Here is a 17,805-nt window from a genome sequence, read left to right as displayed (position 1 = left end):
CTTTGCCAGGGACTCCAGCCTCCCCGGGTCCCTTCGAAGGCCTCCTCCTTCCAGGAGGCCTCCCCCCTCCCTCCTACCCAGCCAGGGAAGGAAGTCCTGGCCCCCACCCTGCCCAGAAGGCAGCCCCCTGGATCACAGGCTTTCCAGCTGAGGATCCTGTTACTGGAAAAAGAAAATGCTGCTCGCACCTCCCCCTCCAGGTTCTGCCTCTTGGGCTTAAGGGAGAGAAACTCCTTTCAAAGGAGGTGGCGCCCACTCACTCAGAGAGGTCTTGGACAGATGTTACAAGCCATGGCTCCTTTGGAGCCAAGGACCCCTGGGACAGGACCCCTGGGACACAGCCCTGATACCCACCCACATGTCCCTCCATCCGAGAGGTGAGGGAGTCTGTTAAGTACCCGAGAGAGAAGAGGGAGTGGGGGAGGGTAAGCTGAGAGGCCAGGACAGCGCAGACAAGGTGAGCAAAAGCCAGATCCACTCGGGTGACCTGATTGCTCCGCTGCTGGGTAAACTGAGGCACAGTGGGGACGGGGTCGAAACTGAGAGGTAGAAGAAAGAGATGCTGAACTTCTATCTCCCTTTTCCCTGCCCAGGACAAGGGGAAACACCAAAACCTCAGTTTCCCCACCAGGGTGGGGAGCATGGGGACGAAGAGGGGGGAGCACGAATGGAGCAGACACAGTAACTAAGGAGCTACCAGAAGGGGAGGATGAGACAGTCCCGGGTAAAAAGACAGCAGGAGGAGCCAGGGTCCCTGGCATCCCAGGGCATCAGGAGGTGACAGGGCGGCAGGGAGGGCCTGGGGTCAGGGGTCGGGGTGGCGCCTACCCCTGGCGGGCCGGGTCCGGCTGCGGGAGCGGCTCCTCTGTCGCTGCAGCCGGGGCCGCCTGAGCAGCCGGTAGTAGTAGGAGGGCCTCCCGGTGCTCTTCCTGGCGCCTCCGCCCGCGGACATGCTGCCGCCCGCCGGGCACCGGGCCGGGCCTGGGCGCGCTCACACGGGCCCCATCGCCCGCTCCGGCCGGCCCGGCGGGCGTCCCCGTGTTCTCCCGCGCGCCGCTGCGGCCGCCGCCGAGGCCAAGGCTGCCCCACAAAGTCGCTCAAACTCCTCCTCCTGCTCCCGCCCTCCGCCCTCCCCGGAGCAGCCGGCCCCGCCGCGGGGGCCGGGGACCGGGAGGCCGGGCTGGCACCGGCCCGGAAAGTCAGTGCGGGAGAAATCCCGGCCTGGAGTCGACGGGGCGAGGCGGGCCGGAGTGCCCAGGACCCCGGGCCGGTCCTCAGGAGGGTCACCGCCCTTAGCCCCCTGTGCCCTAGAGCCCGAGGCCTGACCTCTGGGAGAAAGCCTCGCCCCACCCCGCCGGCGGGTGTAGACGGTGCACACCCGCGTGTGCGCCCTACCCGGCATCGGGCAGGACGCACGCCAGGCGAGCAGGCTCCCGACCGGGTCACTTTGAATTAGGGTCCAAATGAGGCCGATGCCACAGGGCCCGTGTCTGCCCCACGCTCACTGGGCTGAGTCTCCACCCACAAACACACCGCCCGGCACGCCCCCCACCCTAGCCGGGTAGAAAGGACTTCACTTTTACTCGGGATACTCTCCTGTTCTTTAAACCCATGTGATACATGTATTATTTTCCTGTATTTACAATTAGGGTGTATATTGCAAGCACATAAAATGTCGTGAGAACATAATGAACACCTATGTATCCCTTGGGACTTTGCCAAATCTGAGCATTTTGCCGCTTTGATCCAGATCCTCCCCTAAATGAAACACCACAGATGCTGCGAGGTCTTCTTTGGCGCTGGGCACTTACAGCCGCTCTGGCAGGGCTGCCTGCAGGGCAGAACTATCCCTACCCCACTGTACAGACAGGAAGATGAGGCTGGAGAAAGCAGGAGGCCAGCTCCCTCTATTGCATCCTGCTGAAAGCTTTCTCTAAGTCATGCACCCTCCCCTGCTCAAGAACCTTCCATGGCTCCCCAGAGTCCAAAAGCAACAAGTCAACAGAAACTTCTTTAGTATTTAAGGCTTCAGTGATCTAGCCCCAATCAAACCACCCCCTAGCCTCACGTCCACTGCTCCCCTACTTCTCACTCCTCTTGGCTCTACTCCCAGCAGGGAGGCCCTCTCACTGACTTTTTCCTGCCTGGTCAAAGCCCTTCGTTCTAGGGCCCACCTCCTCTAGCCTTCCCTGACCACCCTGGCCGAGTCTCTCTCTCCCCTCCCTTGCCCCTGCAGCATCATCTCTCTCTCAAATTATTCAGACAACCACCTGCCTGAGTTCCATCTGCTCAGGTACAGAAGGGGAAACTGAGGCCCTGGCAGGGAGGTCTGACTTGCCTCAATGGCAGAGACAAAGGGCCTTAAGCAGGGCTCTGGACAAGCAGTCTGAGGGGTCTGTTGGTGGGAGAGTTACATATGGGGCCTGAGGGAATCTGGGTGTCCACCTCCAGCACAGCTGAAAAGAGGGGGCCCTGGAGGGGGCGGGGCAGTCTGGGCAGGAATCCAGACCAGGTTTTGCACCTCACAAAGGGGTCCCCTTCCCTTGCTTCCCTCCATTAGGGGTGGGGCCCCCAGGTCAGCAGAAGCCTGGATCACAGCTGGAAGCCAGGCGCCTTCCCAAGACCAGGGGGGAGGGGCAGGAGGGGTGTTTCTCCTCCAAACCCAGTCTGGGTTGTCAGAAGCTATCAACTCCCCTGGCCCCTCTCCCCAGAGCTCTGGCCAATCCCTGGGGAAGATGGAAAACCACAAGGCCTGCAAGGACCCCATTAGCCTCCTTTGGTTTAAACACTGCTCTAGCTCGTTTTCAACAGCAGACATCACGGGAGCCTCTTTTACAAATGCAAGCGCCCCTGGGAAGAGCGGTACCCAATCCCTCCACCTACAGGCAAGCTGTGAGGCTTCCCAGCCAGCCTCCTCCAGGACATCCGAACCCAGTTGGGAGCCTCCCTACTCAGCCTGGGCTCCCTCAGCCACCTGCCCACACCTTGCCACTTCCAGAATGAATAACCAAGGAAGTCAGATCCTCCAGTTTGGGGAGACAGGACTCCTAGGAAATCCAGCTCAGGGTGGGGACAAGAGTCCTATTCCCGGGGCCTAGACTTCATCTGAGCCAGTTTCCTCCCCAAAACAGGAATTCCCTGATCAGCCAAGTTCTAGCCCTCCCTGAAGGGAATGAGAGACGGATCGAGTGATCAGACTGATGAAGGCTAGGACAAGTGGTCTTGGCTTGGGGCACCTCCATCAGCAGATCTAGATGAGCGTGTGTAGGACCTGGGATCTCATCTGCAAACACAGTTGGGCTCAAAGGTCTGGCATAGATTCTGCTTATACTTGGGCTTCTCAAGCCTTTCTCTGTGCCTCAGTTTCCCCACCTATGGGGAGAAGTTACAGACTCCCAAACTATCTGCCTTGTGGACGGAGGAGGGTCAGGTAATGAAGAAGCAGCTTTTGCTTTTCTGGTCTTGGGATGGAGTGGGTGTTGCCAACCACTCAAGTTGAACATCTCCATGGGCCTCAGGTGGGTACCAAGTAGATACCAGCTAGGGTACTGAGTAGGAAAGGGGCAGAATGGGAGGTAGGAGAGGAGGTCCAGGACCCCCGGGATGGGCAGGCAGACAAAGGCTGCTCCCTGCACGCCCAGCAGAGCATCTGGAATCAATCCTGCTGTGGAGCAAGCCACCCACCCCCTCCTGCTGCCCCTGTGGCCTCCTCCCTTCAAACAGAAGCAGCCCCTCTTCCGGAGACTGCCTTGACTGAAGGAGGGGCACCTGAAAATAACCCTGCCCCGCCACCACCACCACTTCCTCCGACAGATCCCCTCCAAGGAGAGGCCCCTCCAGAAAAGGCTCCCCAGGCCCTGCTGATCTGCGAACCCAGAGCCCTGCAGGGCTAGCAGTCCAGTCCGTGGTCTTGTTGGCAGAGGGTCTCCTGAATAGACCCAGCTCCCACCTCCCCACGTACTGCTTTGGGTGGGAGTCAAGACTGTAGGCTCCATGCCTGTGAGCCTCCAAATGGCCCCAGCTCCTTAAACATGCATTTTTCTGGTGTTCCTTCAAGGCTCTTGATTTAATGGATCTGGGTGGGGACTGGAAATCTGCCTGTTTAGTGAGTGCCAGGCAGGGGCTTGGGGACTGGGGAAATCAACTTTCACCATCCCTCAAAAGCCCCTAAAGGTGAATGTGCAGAGTACTGAAAAGGACCAAGCTCTGTCACAAAGCAGCCAGCTCTCTCTGCAGCCCCACCTACTCCTGCACTCTGATCTATCTGCTCTCAGCCTTCAAAGGCTCCGGCCTCTGCCCTGATGGTCAGATGGCTGCCATGAACCTCTTCCATCTGCACCCACCTGGTGAACTTCTCCTTAGCCCTCAGGACCCGGCTCAAACATCACCTCATTCAGGAAGCCAGAGTCCCCAAGAGAACTCCCCACCCCCGCCACACCTCACCAGTCAGGTTTGAATAAGGAGGACACAGGAGAGGACCAGGGAGGGATGGACCCAAAGGATTTCCCTCCAGGCAGAGGACCATCAGCATCCTGGGGTCTGAAGGAGAATCACACCCTGCTGGGCAGGAAGTCCAGGTAAACCAGAGGTGGGGCCAGGGCTGGGTCAGCAGGGAGGGGGCCAGCCCAGTGCAGCCTCACATCTTACTGGGGTGTTAGGTTTACAGTCGGTGAGGAAGGAGCAAAAAAAAAGCATACAGGCAGAATTACCCTTGAAAAGCCTTAAATTGCCCATCTAGGATAGTTTTTCCTCCAGTGTAAGGACAGATCACCCATTTCTTCATCTGAGCAAAGAAGAAGGGCCATGGCCTTTCCTGAGGGGTCATTTTTTGCAGGAGGAAAATGACAGCCACAACCAACATTATCTAACACTAGACTCCACTCCGGGAGGAGCAATGCTCATGCCTGGAGGGGACCACAGGGTCTAAGACTTCTAACTAGGGAGGGTACAAGCTTTGGCCTCGAAAGATTTGTCTGAGGGTGAATTTTGGATTTAATAGCAATAAACTGTGTTCAGCATTCAATGTGTGCCAGATCCTGTCCTCAGCATCTATGCACATTTATCTCATTTAATTTACAAGCCAAATGGTCACCACGTTCATTTTACCGAAAATACAGGTGGCACAGAGGGTAAGTGAGTTCCCTAAGGTCACACAGCTTGCACTAGGAGTCAGGATTTGAACTCAGGCAGGCTGGAAAGAGCAAAGTTCTCAAGGATGAGCAGGACTTAATGCAGAGATGGAGGAGGGGCAACAGGCCGGAAATTTCCTTAAAAGCCAGCTTTTACAGGGAACAGGAGGAGGCGAGAAGGGATGGAGTCCTGACACGGGAAACACTGGAGCCCACGCCAGTCCCCATACAATAGGTGTCTGGAAGGCTCAGACCTGTCAGGTTTCCTGTCGGGACAAGGGTGGCCAGTAGTGACCGGGGGAAGTCCCCAGCCAGGCAGCCATGCACACATCCGCCTCCCAGGCTGGTCTCCACCTTGAGTCACTGGAGCCCTGGGCAGGGTGGGGGTGTGGCAGGGGACATTCATGGTTAAGGTCATGGGCTTCTGCCCCTGGAGGCGGCCTGTCTGGCAGGCAATAGCAGCTTCCTGTGTCCACTCTTTGTCCCGGAATCAGGCTAGACCATGAGCAGGACCTTCATTCAGAGGGGGGAGGCCGGAGTTGGGGGGTGCAGCTGAACCTGAGAGGTCACACTGGCATCCAACGCCTCCACTGGCCCCTGGACCTCCTCCCTAAAGCCACCAACGAATTCCATGACATCCTTCACAGAAACTGGCCCAATCAGGGCCGAGATGACCTCGGGCTTAGATGGCCCTGCCCCTTTCAACACAGGCGGAACTGGGGGATCAATCAAGCGTGGACACTGGAACACGCACAGACAGAGCCTCGGGGAGTGTGAGTGTTTTTTTAAATCAAGTCACTCAAAACTGGGCTGAGGGTGAGGCAGGGCTTGAACGGGGTAGAAGGCCAGTGGGCGGGATCATTGTGTTTCTTTGGGCGCTGTGTGACTCAAAGAAAGCCCCTTGACATCTCTGGGCCTCAGGTTTCCTCGTGTTAAATACAGACAAGTTATCTCTGTCCAGCCCACCTCCACAGTTCATATCAGGATCTAGAAGTTTCCTCCAGTCCCAAAGCACCACCTCTGTGTTCCCTCCTGTCCTCCAGAAACTCAGAGAAGAGGATATATCTCCCTCATAAATGTCAACAGCCTGTCATAAAATCCTGGAAGGTCAGGGCAAAAGGAACCTTCAGAGTAGGTGATGGAACCAGGGAAGCTGGGACCCTATAGGACAGACACTTGCCTGGAGGAGCCTGCCTAATTCATTGCAAGCCGGGATCTGGCATCAGTTCCCCAATTGTGGAGGGTCTGATTGCCCACTGCACCCCAGCACAGAGCAGTCAGGGAGAGGTGCCATCACTCCCCACATATGGGGCAGTGAAGCCATGGGAGGAAGGGACTCACCTGAGGTCACATATGAGAGCTGGAGGTTAGTCCACCTTGGGACTTAAATAGAGATGCCAAGGCCCCTTTTCCCTCTCAATTACCTGGACCACCCCTCCCAGATACCTGGCGCATTCTGCTCACAGGTACCCAGATTTCCACTCAGGGCCCCAATCCTGTGGTTGGGGGAAGCTGGGATCCACTCTCCAGGCTCCAGTCCCAGCCCCTCCTTCTCACCCCTCCTCAAGCAGCCCACATTTCAGCCCAGATGGCCAGGCCTGGAGCGCCTCTCTCTGTATACTTCCTTTCCTGCCCTGACCCAGAAATGCTGCCAAGCTCCAGGTGGGCCCACAGCTCCTTTCTCTCCCAGCCCTGGGGCTAAGGCTCCAGGTCTCCGGCCTCCTTCCTCTCCTTCCAGTTGATGGGCCCAGACAGCCTCACACCCACTAGGCAACAGGAGGGGGTGGCATATGGTCCCAGTGTGAGGTCAGAGAGCCCTCTCCCTTCCCAGGCAGGCCTGCCTGGTCAGCTGGTCAGCCATTTCATGGCTGGCACTTGCCTGGGTTCCAGGGGGACAGGGCCTTGCTCCATCCCCGCAGATCCCACTGAGGAGGACAGATGAACTGACCCAGTAGCCAGCTCCTAGGATGCTCCCATCTTGGTGGGCAAATGAAAGAGTATGGGATTTGGAGTGAGAACCAGCACTTCCTGGCTGTGTGTCCGTAGATTAGTGCCTTCCCCTCTTCGTGCCTCTGTTTCCTCAACTATGGAATGGTTGTGAATTTGTGGAAGGTCATACAGCATAGTGAATCAAAGCCCTGTGTATAAACTGGCTGACATCTGCCCCTCCGGGCTACTTATTGCCTATTTATTTTCTCACCAATCTGTGGGCTGCTTGAGAGCAGAACAGCCAGAGCTAGTCAGCACAACTACTGGCCCAGAGCTGGCTCTCAGTAAGACTGACTGGGAGAGATGGTGGCAGCGTTTGGGAAACAAGTCCATCTGATCTGGAGTCAGTACTGGGAATTTGGAGGAAGGAAAAGTCCTGGAAGACTGCCTGGAGGAAGAGTCGTTGGCTCTGAGCCAGAAGGCTGAGTGGACATTGACTGAGTAGAGAGCAGAAGAGTGTATTCTTGGAAGCGGAGACAACATGAGCAAAGGCCCAGATGTGTAAACCACTGAGACCTGTACTGGGGGCAGTGTGTAGAACTGTGAGGCTGGAGCAGAAGATGAGGTGGGGACTGGGCAGCAGGCTGTATGGGGTGTGAGGGCTGAGATCAGGGAGATGAGATGGGGAGATAGATCCCAGCAGGGGTGAAGCCCAGGCAGCCCTTCCAGAAGGGGAGGAGTGTAGTAAGGAGGGAACCCCAGCTGGGGAGGGCTCTGGGGATCAGGGCTCCAGTCCTACCTCTGCTGCTGTGCGACTGCCTGACTTTGAATAAGTCACAGCCCTCTCTGAGCCTCACTCTGCAACTAAAAGGAGGGACTGGCTCCATGAGGCAGGCCTGCAGGGGTGGGGCTAGCCTATATGCCCATGAACTACACCGGCAGCATTTGGAAACAATTTCCAGGGCCCCCTTCCCAGCATCACCGAATCCAAATCTTGGTGGAGAGGGCCAAGCAATCCATATTTGTGAAAGAGCTTTCTAGCAGCTTTCTTGGGGAGCCACTGGCTAAGACGGTTCTATATGAGATCGGATAGCTTTCCAATCTTTGACTGGGACCTACCTCAGGGCCTTTGCATGTGCTGTTCTTCTATCTCACACACTAGCCCCAGACCTTCAGATGTCAGCTCTGTCCTGCCATTCAGGCCTCAGCTCAAATATCACACCCTCAGAGGCCTTCCCTGGCCACCTTATCTCAAGTACCTCTGCCCTACTCCCCACACACTATCCCACTGTCTTGTTCCATTTTCTTCAACTTATCGCTTCCTGAAACTGTCTTATCTGTGTATTCGGCTGTTCACTAATTGTCTTCTCCCAAACTTTAATGAGGGCAGGGGCCTTGTCAGTCCTGTCCCAGGCACGTCCCCAGTGCTCACAACAGCACCCAATAAACTTTGATGAATGAGGTGAATGAAGGGAGCTGGACTCAAAGCCCCCATTCTTTCTTCAACACCAGAACCAGGGGGAAGGGACTTCACCGCTCTGGGTCTGGGTTTCCTCTGTGTGACATGTGGACAACGGACTGTAATTTACTTTTAAGCAGCAGCCTGGGGCTGGTCAGGAGGCCAGGATGTAAGTCCTGACTCTCTGCAGGAGCTGGCACAGAATAAACGATTGGATGAATAAATGCCTTTGCTTTGCTGTGTGCCTTTAAGAAAGTCCCCCCTCCCGTTCATAGGCCCAGCTTCCTCTCCTGTAAAATGGAGTTGGCTGGGTGGTCTTTCAGGACCCTTGGGCACTGACACGCAGAGCCTCTGTGCCCAGTCCAGAACATAAACGGGAGCCACAGCAGGTGTTAGAGGAGGGGCAGGCTTGCCAGAGTCATGGTTCTCACACTTTCTCACTTTTCCTGGAGATCCCACCCAGCCCATAGCTGGCATCCTAAGGCTGTGTAGATGAGAATTAAATGCAGCTTCTGCAACCTGTCACCCCTCAACTCCCCTTCAGAGCGAGAACAATGCGGGCCCTGCCCTGACCCCAGGAACAGCATTTTGTCTGGAAATTCCACCAGAGGGGAGGAGGAAGGGCTGGGGCCCTAGAATTTCTGTGCCTGCTCAAACAGGAAGTAGCTGAAACTTTGGGGCCAAGGAAAACAAGTTCAAGGTCATCCTGGAAATCAGCTCCCTGTTCCCCATGGCTAGGGACTTGTCCCTTTCCCCAGGTGGGGCTCTCCTGGAGATTAATGATTAACACAGAAAGATGGGATGTGGAGGGGGGGATGGTCCAGGACCACAGGCAAAGACCTAAGAGGAAGCAAAATCCACCCAGCCTCCTCTGGCATACCTTTGATGACACGGAGCTCACAACCGAACTGGCCCCCTGTCCTCAGAAAATCTGAAAGTGAAGATGTCTTCCCACAGGTAGGACTTGCAGAGGACCTTTGGGGATCCAGTGGCCATCCCACTCTCAACTCATGGCTTGGAGGGCTTGGGACTTGCCCAGGGTCACCCAGATGCCCCCAGGCACTCCCGCAGTTCCCAGTAGCAGAGGAAGTTGTACCAGGCGCAGGAAGGAGGAGCCAGCAGGAGAGTTGGGGCTGGAGTCCGGGCTTCCCTCCCGGCTAAAATGCCAGGGTCAGGGTAGGGGGACTGATCTCTGGCTGATCTTTATTAGAAGGGGCCTTGAGTTGATCCTGAGCCCGCTGAGAGCCCTGGGGAGGCAGCCTCAGTCACAGGAGCCTCAACACAGCCCCCCTGACACCACGGCCTTCTCTTTCCCTGTAGCCTCTGCCCCTGGAAAACTGCGAAGTGGCTTCAGAATTTTCTGTGCCTGCTTTCTCTGACCTCGTGTTTCTTGTGTCCTCCGGGTGCCCCCCTCTCTTGTAGCTAACCCCCTCACACAGCCTCCGGTGCATGTACAGACCTGCCTTCCCACTCAAGCCCTACGGTGGGCTCCTTCCAGGCCCTGCCAGGCCAGGCCCCCAGAGCAGCCTGGAGCCCTCAGGAGGTGCTGCCTGGTGCTGCCCTCTGCCGGGCTGCGGAGCCCTGGGACAAATCCTTCTTGGCAGGACCCAGCCCAGGACGCCCAGGGCTCCAGGGATGTGCCCCCTGGGAACCCCAGGGAGGCATAGCACAGGGTCCCAGTCTGCTGAGTGACTTAGATAAGCCTTCCCCACCCCTCTGCACCCACTCTGACCGGCAAAGCGGGTGGTGCAGAACCTCAGTTCTCAGATGTCAAGGAGCTTCAGTCCCCCAGGGAGCATGTTAAAATGCAGATGCCCAGGCCCACTGGGGAGAGCCTGCTTTAGCCAGCCTGGGAAGAGCCCAGGAATCAGTATTTTAACCAGCAGCTGGTGGTCCCACTCTGATCACACTGGCCCATCTACTGCTCTCTCTCTGGGCCCCCTGGCTCTATATGGAGGCCTCTGGGACCCCAGTGCCCGACAGTGTTCCCAGCCTTTTACAAACTGTAGCCTTTGCCTTCTCAGCACCTGTGAGTAGCAGGCAGGAGGGATTCCCAGCCTCATAGTACAGACAGGCAAACTGAGGCTCAGAACGAAGGACCAGTTTGCTCATCCCACAGTGAAGCTCCCAGCTTCCGCCTTCCTCCCCAGGCTCCCCAAATGTGGTCTAGATTCTGGGGCCCAGAAGGTCAGCTCAGGTCTGGCAGCAGCCCTGACTGGCCCCCTTTTGTCCTGGTCTCTGTGCCCTCTGACCTCACCAGGTTCTGGGCGATCATAATATCCCCTTACAGACCCAGTAGGCCCGGTATCTTCTTACAGGCTGGAATGGATGTGGTCCCATCGGAGACAACATTGCCAGCTTGGTGCTGTGCCCTGGCGTCCTCAGGAGCTGGACACCACCAGCACATCAGAGATTAGAGAGCCTTCGACCAAAGTGTTTGCAAGGACTGGCCTGGAGAAACCGAGGCCCAGAGTAGGGAAAGCCTTGCCCAAGGTCACAGAGAACACAGTTACTAACCCCATTACAGTAACTTACTCTCTGCCGGGCAATATCAATTCAGTGCATCCTTATCACAACCTTAAGAGGTGGACACTATTACTCGTCCATTTTACAGGCACAGAAAGGGGACTGTGGTAAAGACGGGACTGGATCTCATGCAGCCTGGCTTCTCATGGTGACTCTGTACTGCCACAAATGGTCTCCCCTAACTGTCCCCAGGTAATTCACCTGCCAGCCCTTTTCCAGATGTCAGGAAGACAGCCACTTGTAAAAAGGTGCCCCGTAGCAATGAGACCAGGACCTTGGCTTCTAGTCCCAGTGCGGGGCGGGGGGGGGGGGGGGGTGTCAGTGGGTGCTGCCCCAGACAGACCCTTCCCCTTCCTCAGCCACACTGGTCCCCAGCCCTCCACCACTTCTCTCCTTCATGCCTTTGCTCCCACAGTTCCCAGTCCTAGGACACCGGACATGGGGCGTGCTTCCCAGACACCCAGCCCCTCTGTGAAGCGGATTAGTGCTAGCTCCAAATTCTAGCTTGAGTCTCCGACCTGTTTCCTCTCCACCGTCATTACCCACATCCAGGTCACTACCATCTCTAACTCTGGGGACTCCCACAGCCCCTAAGTGGTCCCCCCAAATCCTCTCTTGCCTCCCGAGTCTACCTTCCACAAAGCAGCCAGACAGCATTTTTCAAAGAGCCCTCTGTCCCAGCCACCTCGGCCTTACCGGCCTTTGGACATTATTTCTGGCTCCTTCACCGCCCCATCCCTCCACCTGCCCAACCCTCCAAACTCTCCGAACTCTCTGCTTTGCCCCAGGGAGCCCATTGCATTGTGCCGTGAGATCTAATTTTTGATGATTCATCTCCCATCTGTCTCTCCTGGCTCACTGCTCCCCCCGAGGGTCACGTCCTGTCTGCCGGGCTCACCCGCATAACCTCAGTGCCCAGGCCGGCGCTGTCACACGGCCGCTGCCCATCAAGAGGAGGGAGGGGGCACCACAGGCGTGTTTTCAAGAAACCAGTGGACACGGGAATGTACACTGAAGCCCCCAGACCTCTGGGCCTCCGTGCGTCACGAAGCTCCCAGGCTCACAGCAAATCGGGGCCACGTACCCTCCACCCCCACCCCAAACAAGTCACAGCCCAGGACTTATTAATTTTCTTCCCCATGGGTTTCAGGGCTTTTCATTCTGTGATCTATAGCCCATCCAATAAATTTCCCCCATTATCCTTCACATGCAGCGTGCTGCCTTTCTGCCACTTAATAATGCATTCGGCCCACTGGGCCTCTCCCTGGAGAAAGCTAAGGCTTGGCTCCAATTCGGGAGCAAGCCCACGAGGCCACGTGGGATTCTGAGGGCTCCTTTCAGACCCAAACCTGGAGCAGATCTGAGCCTCACACTCAGGGCTAACTGGGCAGGGGCCCAACTCCTCTCCCGTCCCTCCCTCCCTCGAGCAGTGAGAACGTAGGCTCAGATGTCCGTCCCCTGTGGGGCCCTAGTGGCCACTTTTACAGCTGGGCTGGAGACTGGTGCTTCCCAAACCAGCTTCCGTGGCTTGCAGCGGCTCCACAGCCATGATCCTCATCTCCTTCTCCAACTCCCCAGGCAAGGCAGGAACCCATCAGACCCGTTTCACAGATGAAGAAACTTCTCTGAAATACAGGGAGATTGCAGCCCCGCCTTTCTTACCCAACTGGGTGCTTGCCAGCTTCAGACGTGGCCAGTGGAGATTTCTGAGGGTATCGTCTGTGCTGCCACTGTACACAGGGCTTGACTTGAACTGTCTCACCCACAACGACCTTTACAGGCAGAAGGTTCTGTTATACCCACTTCACAGATGGGGAAATCAAGCCTCAGAGAGAAGCAACTTCCCTGGGGTTGTCCAGGAAGAAAATGGTAGTGCCCCAAAGGAGGTCCCCCCTTGGAGTGGGGGTGAGAAGGGTCTACACGCTCCAGGGAGCGCACAGCTCCAGCCAAAAACAAAAGGTGGCAGAGAGGCAGGAAGAGCTGGGGGCTGTAGGGTCTGATAGCTCAAGGGTGGCAATCCCACCCCTAGGGGCTCCTCAGCTGGGTGACCTGGGGCCAAATCCCTTAACCTCTCTGGGCCTCATCTCCTTCCTCTGTAGGATATGAACACCGTCCTCCCAGGACTATCACGGGACCTGCATGAGGCAACACGTGGGAAGCTGCCTTGTAAACTGTCCAGTCCTGGGCCGAGTCACTTCTGCGTGTTAGGACAGTGAAATAAGACATCATGCAAAGACCTGCAGGAAACCCCTGTGCTGCTCCAGGCGAAGTGTAACCGGCAGCTCTGAACGGTGCAGGGATGGGCCACGAGACGCGGGCTCCTCCTCGCACCACGAGCTGCTTACCTTACTCGGGTACCAGGCACCTCGCACACCTGTTTGGAAGCAACTGGGAGGCCCTTCTGGTTGTGGGCGCACAGCGCTGCCCGGCTGGCTGGGGGTGTTGGGCAGAGGGGCATTCCGGGCTAGCCTGGGCCCAGCCTCCCGCCGCCATCCCCTCCCCGGGCCCTCAGCCGCTAGGTCTCCTCCCCTCCACCCGCCCGCCGCTGAAAGTTTCTGCTCCTACTTTATAGTTTCCGTGGCAACCACCTCTCTTCCTTTGATTGTTTTCCTCTCCTCAGTCACTTTACCCTCTTAACAAGCAAGTTTCTCTCTTCTTTATGCTAAAGGGAGAAACAGTGGGTTGGGGCAGGAGGTCTGGCCAGGAGAAAGAGGACAGAGAGGAACAGGGCTGGCAGGGGAGGGGTGGCCTCTGGGGTGCAGCCAGGGGGCTGGTGCAGCCACTGTTTGCCCACAAGTGACCTATGGGCCGGAGACTGCCCACAGGGTCCTCCACTGTGGGCTTCTTTAAAGGTGACTGTCCTGCTCAGAATGCCTACATGGCCCTGCAGGGGATGCCGAGGCTGGTCAGTCAAGGCTTTGCAAGGTGGCTGGTCCTCAGTTTGCTTCCCACTGTCTTGTCTTCACTCACAAATGCCCGTGTTTGGACCCACTCTCCCTGCTTCAGCGCACCCTTCCTTTCCCTGGGCCGAGCTCCAAAGTACCCCAACAGGAAGCCCTCCCCGATGCCCCCACCACCACCACCCCATCAGAGCTCCTCTCCCCTCCCCGGTGTCTGTCCTCCTGGTCCTAACCTTTCTCCTAGGTGGCCTTCTGCCCCTGGACAGCAAAGGCAATGCCTCCCTCACTCCATCTCCGAGCAGGTCCACAGGAGACTGTGTGGAACATACAGCCAGAGAAACCCGGCCTCCGGTCTGGGGCCTCCCACCAGCTAGCCACGGGCCCTTCGCAAGTGTGCTCTAGAACTTCATGTTCCCTGTGGTTGAATATGGATGGAATTCACTTCTTCCCAGGCCGTTGGAGACAGAAATGAGTTCGTGGGTCTGAAAGAGCTTGGAAAATTCTGAAGAGCTGTGCCGAGTCCGGGATTATTTTTAGGCACTGAATTAGTGCCGTCCAATGAATAGCCCAGAGGCCTCCTTGACCCCGCAGGTTTCACAGCTCTCTTTCTCCACCTGCTGACCTCTCGATGCATGTACTGCCCGTGTCCGGCCAGCTCCACACCATGGCCCTGTCTCTCTAGCCAGTGCTCCACACCGCAGTCATCAGCCACCAGCTTCCCCAACCACACACACACACACACACACACACACACTGCCACTGTCCCCAGGATTGTCTGCTCTGGCTGAGTCTGGCTGAGGGGGCTAAGGGGGCCTCAGAGGCCTAAGTCAGCAGGGAGCCCACGTGGTGGGGGCAGGGTTGGGGGCCGGGGCAGGAGGCAGCCCCAGAAAGGGCTCCCCAACCAACCAGTTGTCCGCTGACTTTCCCTGTTCCCCCACCTGCTTCTGTTCCGTGCCCATCCCTGAGGCTGGACCACCAAGACCCCGCTTCCCTTACAGTCCGAGCAGGCTCCCCAGTAACACCTCCCAGAAGCACAAGGTCTCCTCCATCTCTCCCACCAGGGCTCCCTTCCTTTCCCTGGTGCTGCCGGTGAACTTCACCCCCACCTCCCGCCCAGCCTCAGACCTACACGTCACCCCTTCCAGACTGCTGGCAGAGGCTGCACCTGCCCAGGCTTGTGCTAGGAGGGGGCTGGTTTCCATGTGCAAGGGGACGCCTGGGGGCACAGCGGCTTCGGGAGGGGCTTCTGTGTATACTTCAGGGCCATTCCACCTCCCTCCAAAGACCCGCAGAATCAGAGGGCCTTGAGCAGTTTCCAAGAAAAAAAAAAGAATAAAGAATGTGAAATGTCAGAACCAAATTACTAAAGACAGGGAGTTTCTCCTCTGCCTCCCCTTCGGTCCCTGCCTTGCTCCCAGTTCAAGAGCCCAGGATTCCCACAGCTGACATTGGGAAACCAGGTCATTCAGCCCTCGCACTAGGGTACATGGGGGACACATCCCAGGAGCTGGCATTTGAAAACTCATGCAAGTACTGGCACCATCCCAGGAGGAACACTATGTAGGCCTAAGGGGGCTCCAACACAGCCCCTGTTCTCAGGGAACTGACAGTATGATGAGACTCATGGACTCCCACAGGGACCCACCAACAAGGGCCCAAGGCAGAGGAAGCTTGAGGAAGGGAGTAACTAATTCTGGCAAGGCAGGGAGAAATCAAGGAAGGCGTCACAGAGGGGGTGGAACCCGGGCCAGGCCTTTGAGAAAGAGTCCAACAGGCGGATGGGGTTGGGGAAGGCAGGGAACCCACTGAGGGTTAGCGGCAGCCTGGGAACCACAGAGACTTCCCTTTTCCAAGTGCCACGTGGTTAGACCATGTTGAGGGTTTGGGCTAAGAAGATGTTGGCCCTGTGTGGAATTAGTGGGAACTCTTGGGCCAGGCAGGTGGTAAGGCCCCCAGGATGGCCCAGAAAAAGGCACTTTCCAGGCTGGTTCCTGAGACGAGACCCTGAAGCCATGTCTGTTCTGATCACTGCTGTCACGGGGCAGCAGCCCCAGAGTACCAAAGACGGGTAGAAACTGCTAGGTCTTAAAAGCCCTAAAGAAAAGAATTGCCTCGAGTTCCCTGAGCAGCCCATTCCGGGATTTCACTGCAGCCCACCGGTCAGCCAGGAAGTCCTTCCTCCTATCTAACCTACATCTCTCTTGCTGAAATGTACACCCACTTTGCTTTGGAGACACAGGAATAACAAAGCACAGAGGCTGAAAGGCCTCACCAGGCGCTCTGTTTGCAGCTGAGGTAGGAGTTGGGGCGGGTCAGTGGGCAGAGACACAAGCCCTGGCTCTGACAAGAGAGGACAGGGCCCTGTTTGTGTGCATAATTAATTTATAGGCCTGGGGAGGGCCAAGCGAGCGGGAATGTCCTCTCTCTGGGCCTCAGAGGCTTCCCTGACCCAATTTAGAAGCTGCATTTATTGTGTTGTTCATGTCAGACCTTCCGATGAGATCTCTATTCCCAGCGTGTTCATGAATTTTCTGGGGGTTTAATAGAGTACAATCTGAGAACGATTTATCAAGAAGATTAAACCCCCAAATATGCTTCTGCATGCTCTACAAAACACAGCAAATTTATTCTCCGGCATCAGTGGGCTCCCACTGCCCAGAGCAGCGCAACCACTCAGAGGGATGAAGGCTGGAAGCCCTGGACCCAGGAGGTAGGCAGGTCATGTGGGGCACAGGAGACCTGCTGAGGGTCTGGGGTGAGCGTGGGAAGGTGCATATGGAATCCGGGACCCCCAAGGTTCAGCCGCAGAGTGAGTATGGCCCGTGTTCCCACCTTGCCCAGGGCATCCCTGCTGGAGTTGGGCTGGGGTGGGGGGTGTCCCAGGCTCACAGCCAAATGCTGGTCTAGATGCTTCCTGCTCTGGGACTTGGAAACAAAGAGGGGCTCGCTCTCCGAGCTCCTCTTTCATTCACCACACCTTCCCAACACTGGGAACTCCCAGACAGAAAGGACTCATGTCAGAAATAAAATTTGTACTTGACCCTTCCTGGAGCGACTACACTTGAGCCTTGCTGGAGGGGACGCTGGGCAGAGGAAGTGAAGACAGGGCAGGAGGTAGCCCTGTCCCAGGGCTTTGCGATGGCACAGAAACCCAGGGTTGGGGTGGACGGGATCTCAGATACTGGCTCACAGGCCCAGGCCTCAGTGCAGATCTGAAACCTCAGACTCGGCCTCTCTTCTCCCTGCAGACCCGCCAGTCCAATGGGGCCACGGGACGATGATAAAAGCAGTCATACGTTCAGCCTGCCCACCACCTGCTCTGTGCCAGGCACTGTGCCGAGCTTTAAACACTCACAACAACCCTGCCGGGGCGGGTGCGATCATCACCGCAGGTCTCAGATGAAGAAATAACTTCAGAGAGTGTCTGATGTGCCTGAGGCCGCGCGGCTAATAAGGGACAGAACCAGGATTCAAACCCTGACTTCAGACTCCAGCGCCTGAGATCTCAAGGACCTTCCACCACCTCGTCCCATAGCTGGGACAACTCCCCCTCTGGCCCCGTGGGGACCCTCAGTTTGGGCTCAGTTCAGGTCTCCACATTCCCTACCGGATGACCGCCCAGTCTCCTCACTGGCCACCCAGAGCCCAGCCCCGTCCCCTCCAGTCATCCATCCACCAGCAGCCAGAGGGACTGTTCTGGAACGCAGACCTGACCATGTCACTCTGGTGAAAACCTTGCTGAGGCTCCCAGGGCCCCCAGAGCACCCTCCTCTCTGCTCTCTCTCGCACCACCTCCTTCCTCCACAGTCACCACGTGTGCCCCCCCTACCAGGTCCCCATGCCTGCGCTCCTGTGGTCCCTC

General features: G+C 57.1%; 1 protein-coding gene and 1 long non-coding RNA gene across 7 annotated transcripts in view; one reads left to right on the top strand and one right to left on the bottom strand.

Annotated features, from left to right (window-relative positions):
- Window positions 1–17,805, bottom strand: part of DAB2IP (DAB2 interacting protein) — a 189,917-nt gene that overhangs the window by 122,829 nt on the left and 49,283 nt on the right. Inside the window, exon 1 of one of the 6 annotated variants that reach the window (XM_074362158.1) lies at window positions 829–1,094. The exons of 3 other annotated variants lie outside the window; for them this stretch is intronic. In XM_074362158.1, the coding sequence (XP_074218259.1) occupies window positions 829–952 (124 nt within the window). In that variant the 5' untranslated portion in view covers window positions 953–1,094. Of the gene's footprint in view, window positions 1–828; window positions 1,095–17,805 lie in introns of those variants that run through there. 2 more of the 6 variants (XM_074362154.1, XM_074362156.1) reach the window with 2 other exon arrangements.
- Window positions 8,805–16,287, top strand: LOC141577491 (uncharacterized). Its single transcript, XR_012506537.1, has 3 exons — window positions 8,805–9,474; window positions 11,132–11,235; window positions 13,143–16,287. It is a non-coding gene; the product is annotated as an uncharacterized LOC141577491 (long non-coding RNA).

Source organism: Camelus bactrianus, chromosome 4 (genome assembly GCF_048773025.1).
Source record: "Camelus bactrianus isolate YW-2024 breed Bactrian camel chromosome 4, ASM4877302v1, whole genome shotgun sequence".
Taxonomy (NCBI): Eukaryota; Metazoa; Chordata; class Mammalia; order Artiodactyla; family Camelidae; genus Camelus; species Camelus bactrianus.
The sequence above is the reverse complement of the archived record's forward strand: the minus strand, read 5'-3'. Positions and strand labels throughout refer to the sequence as shown.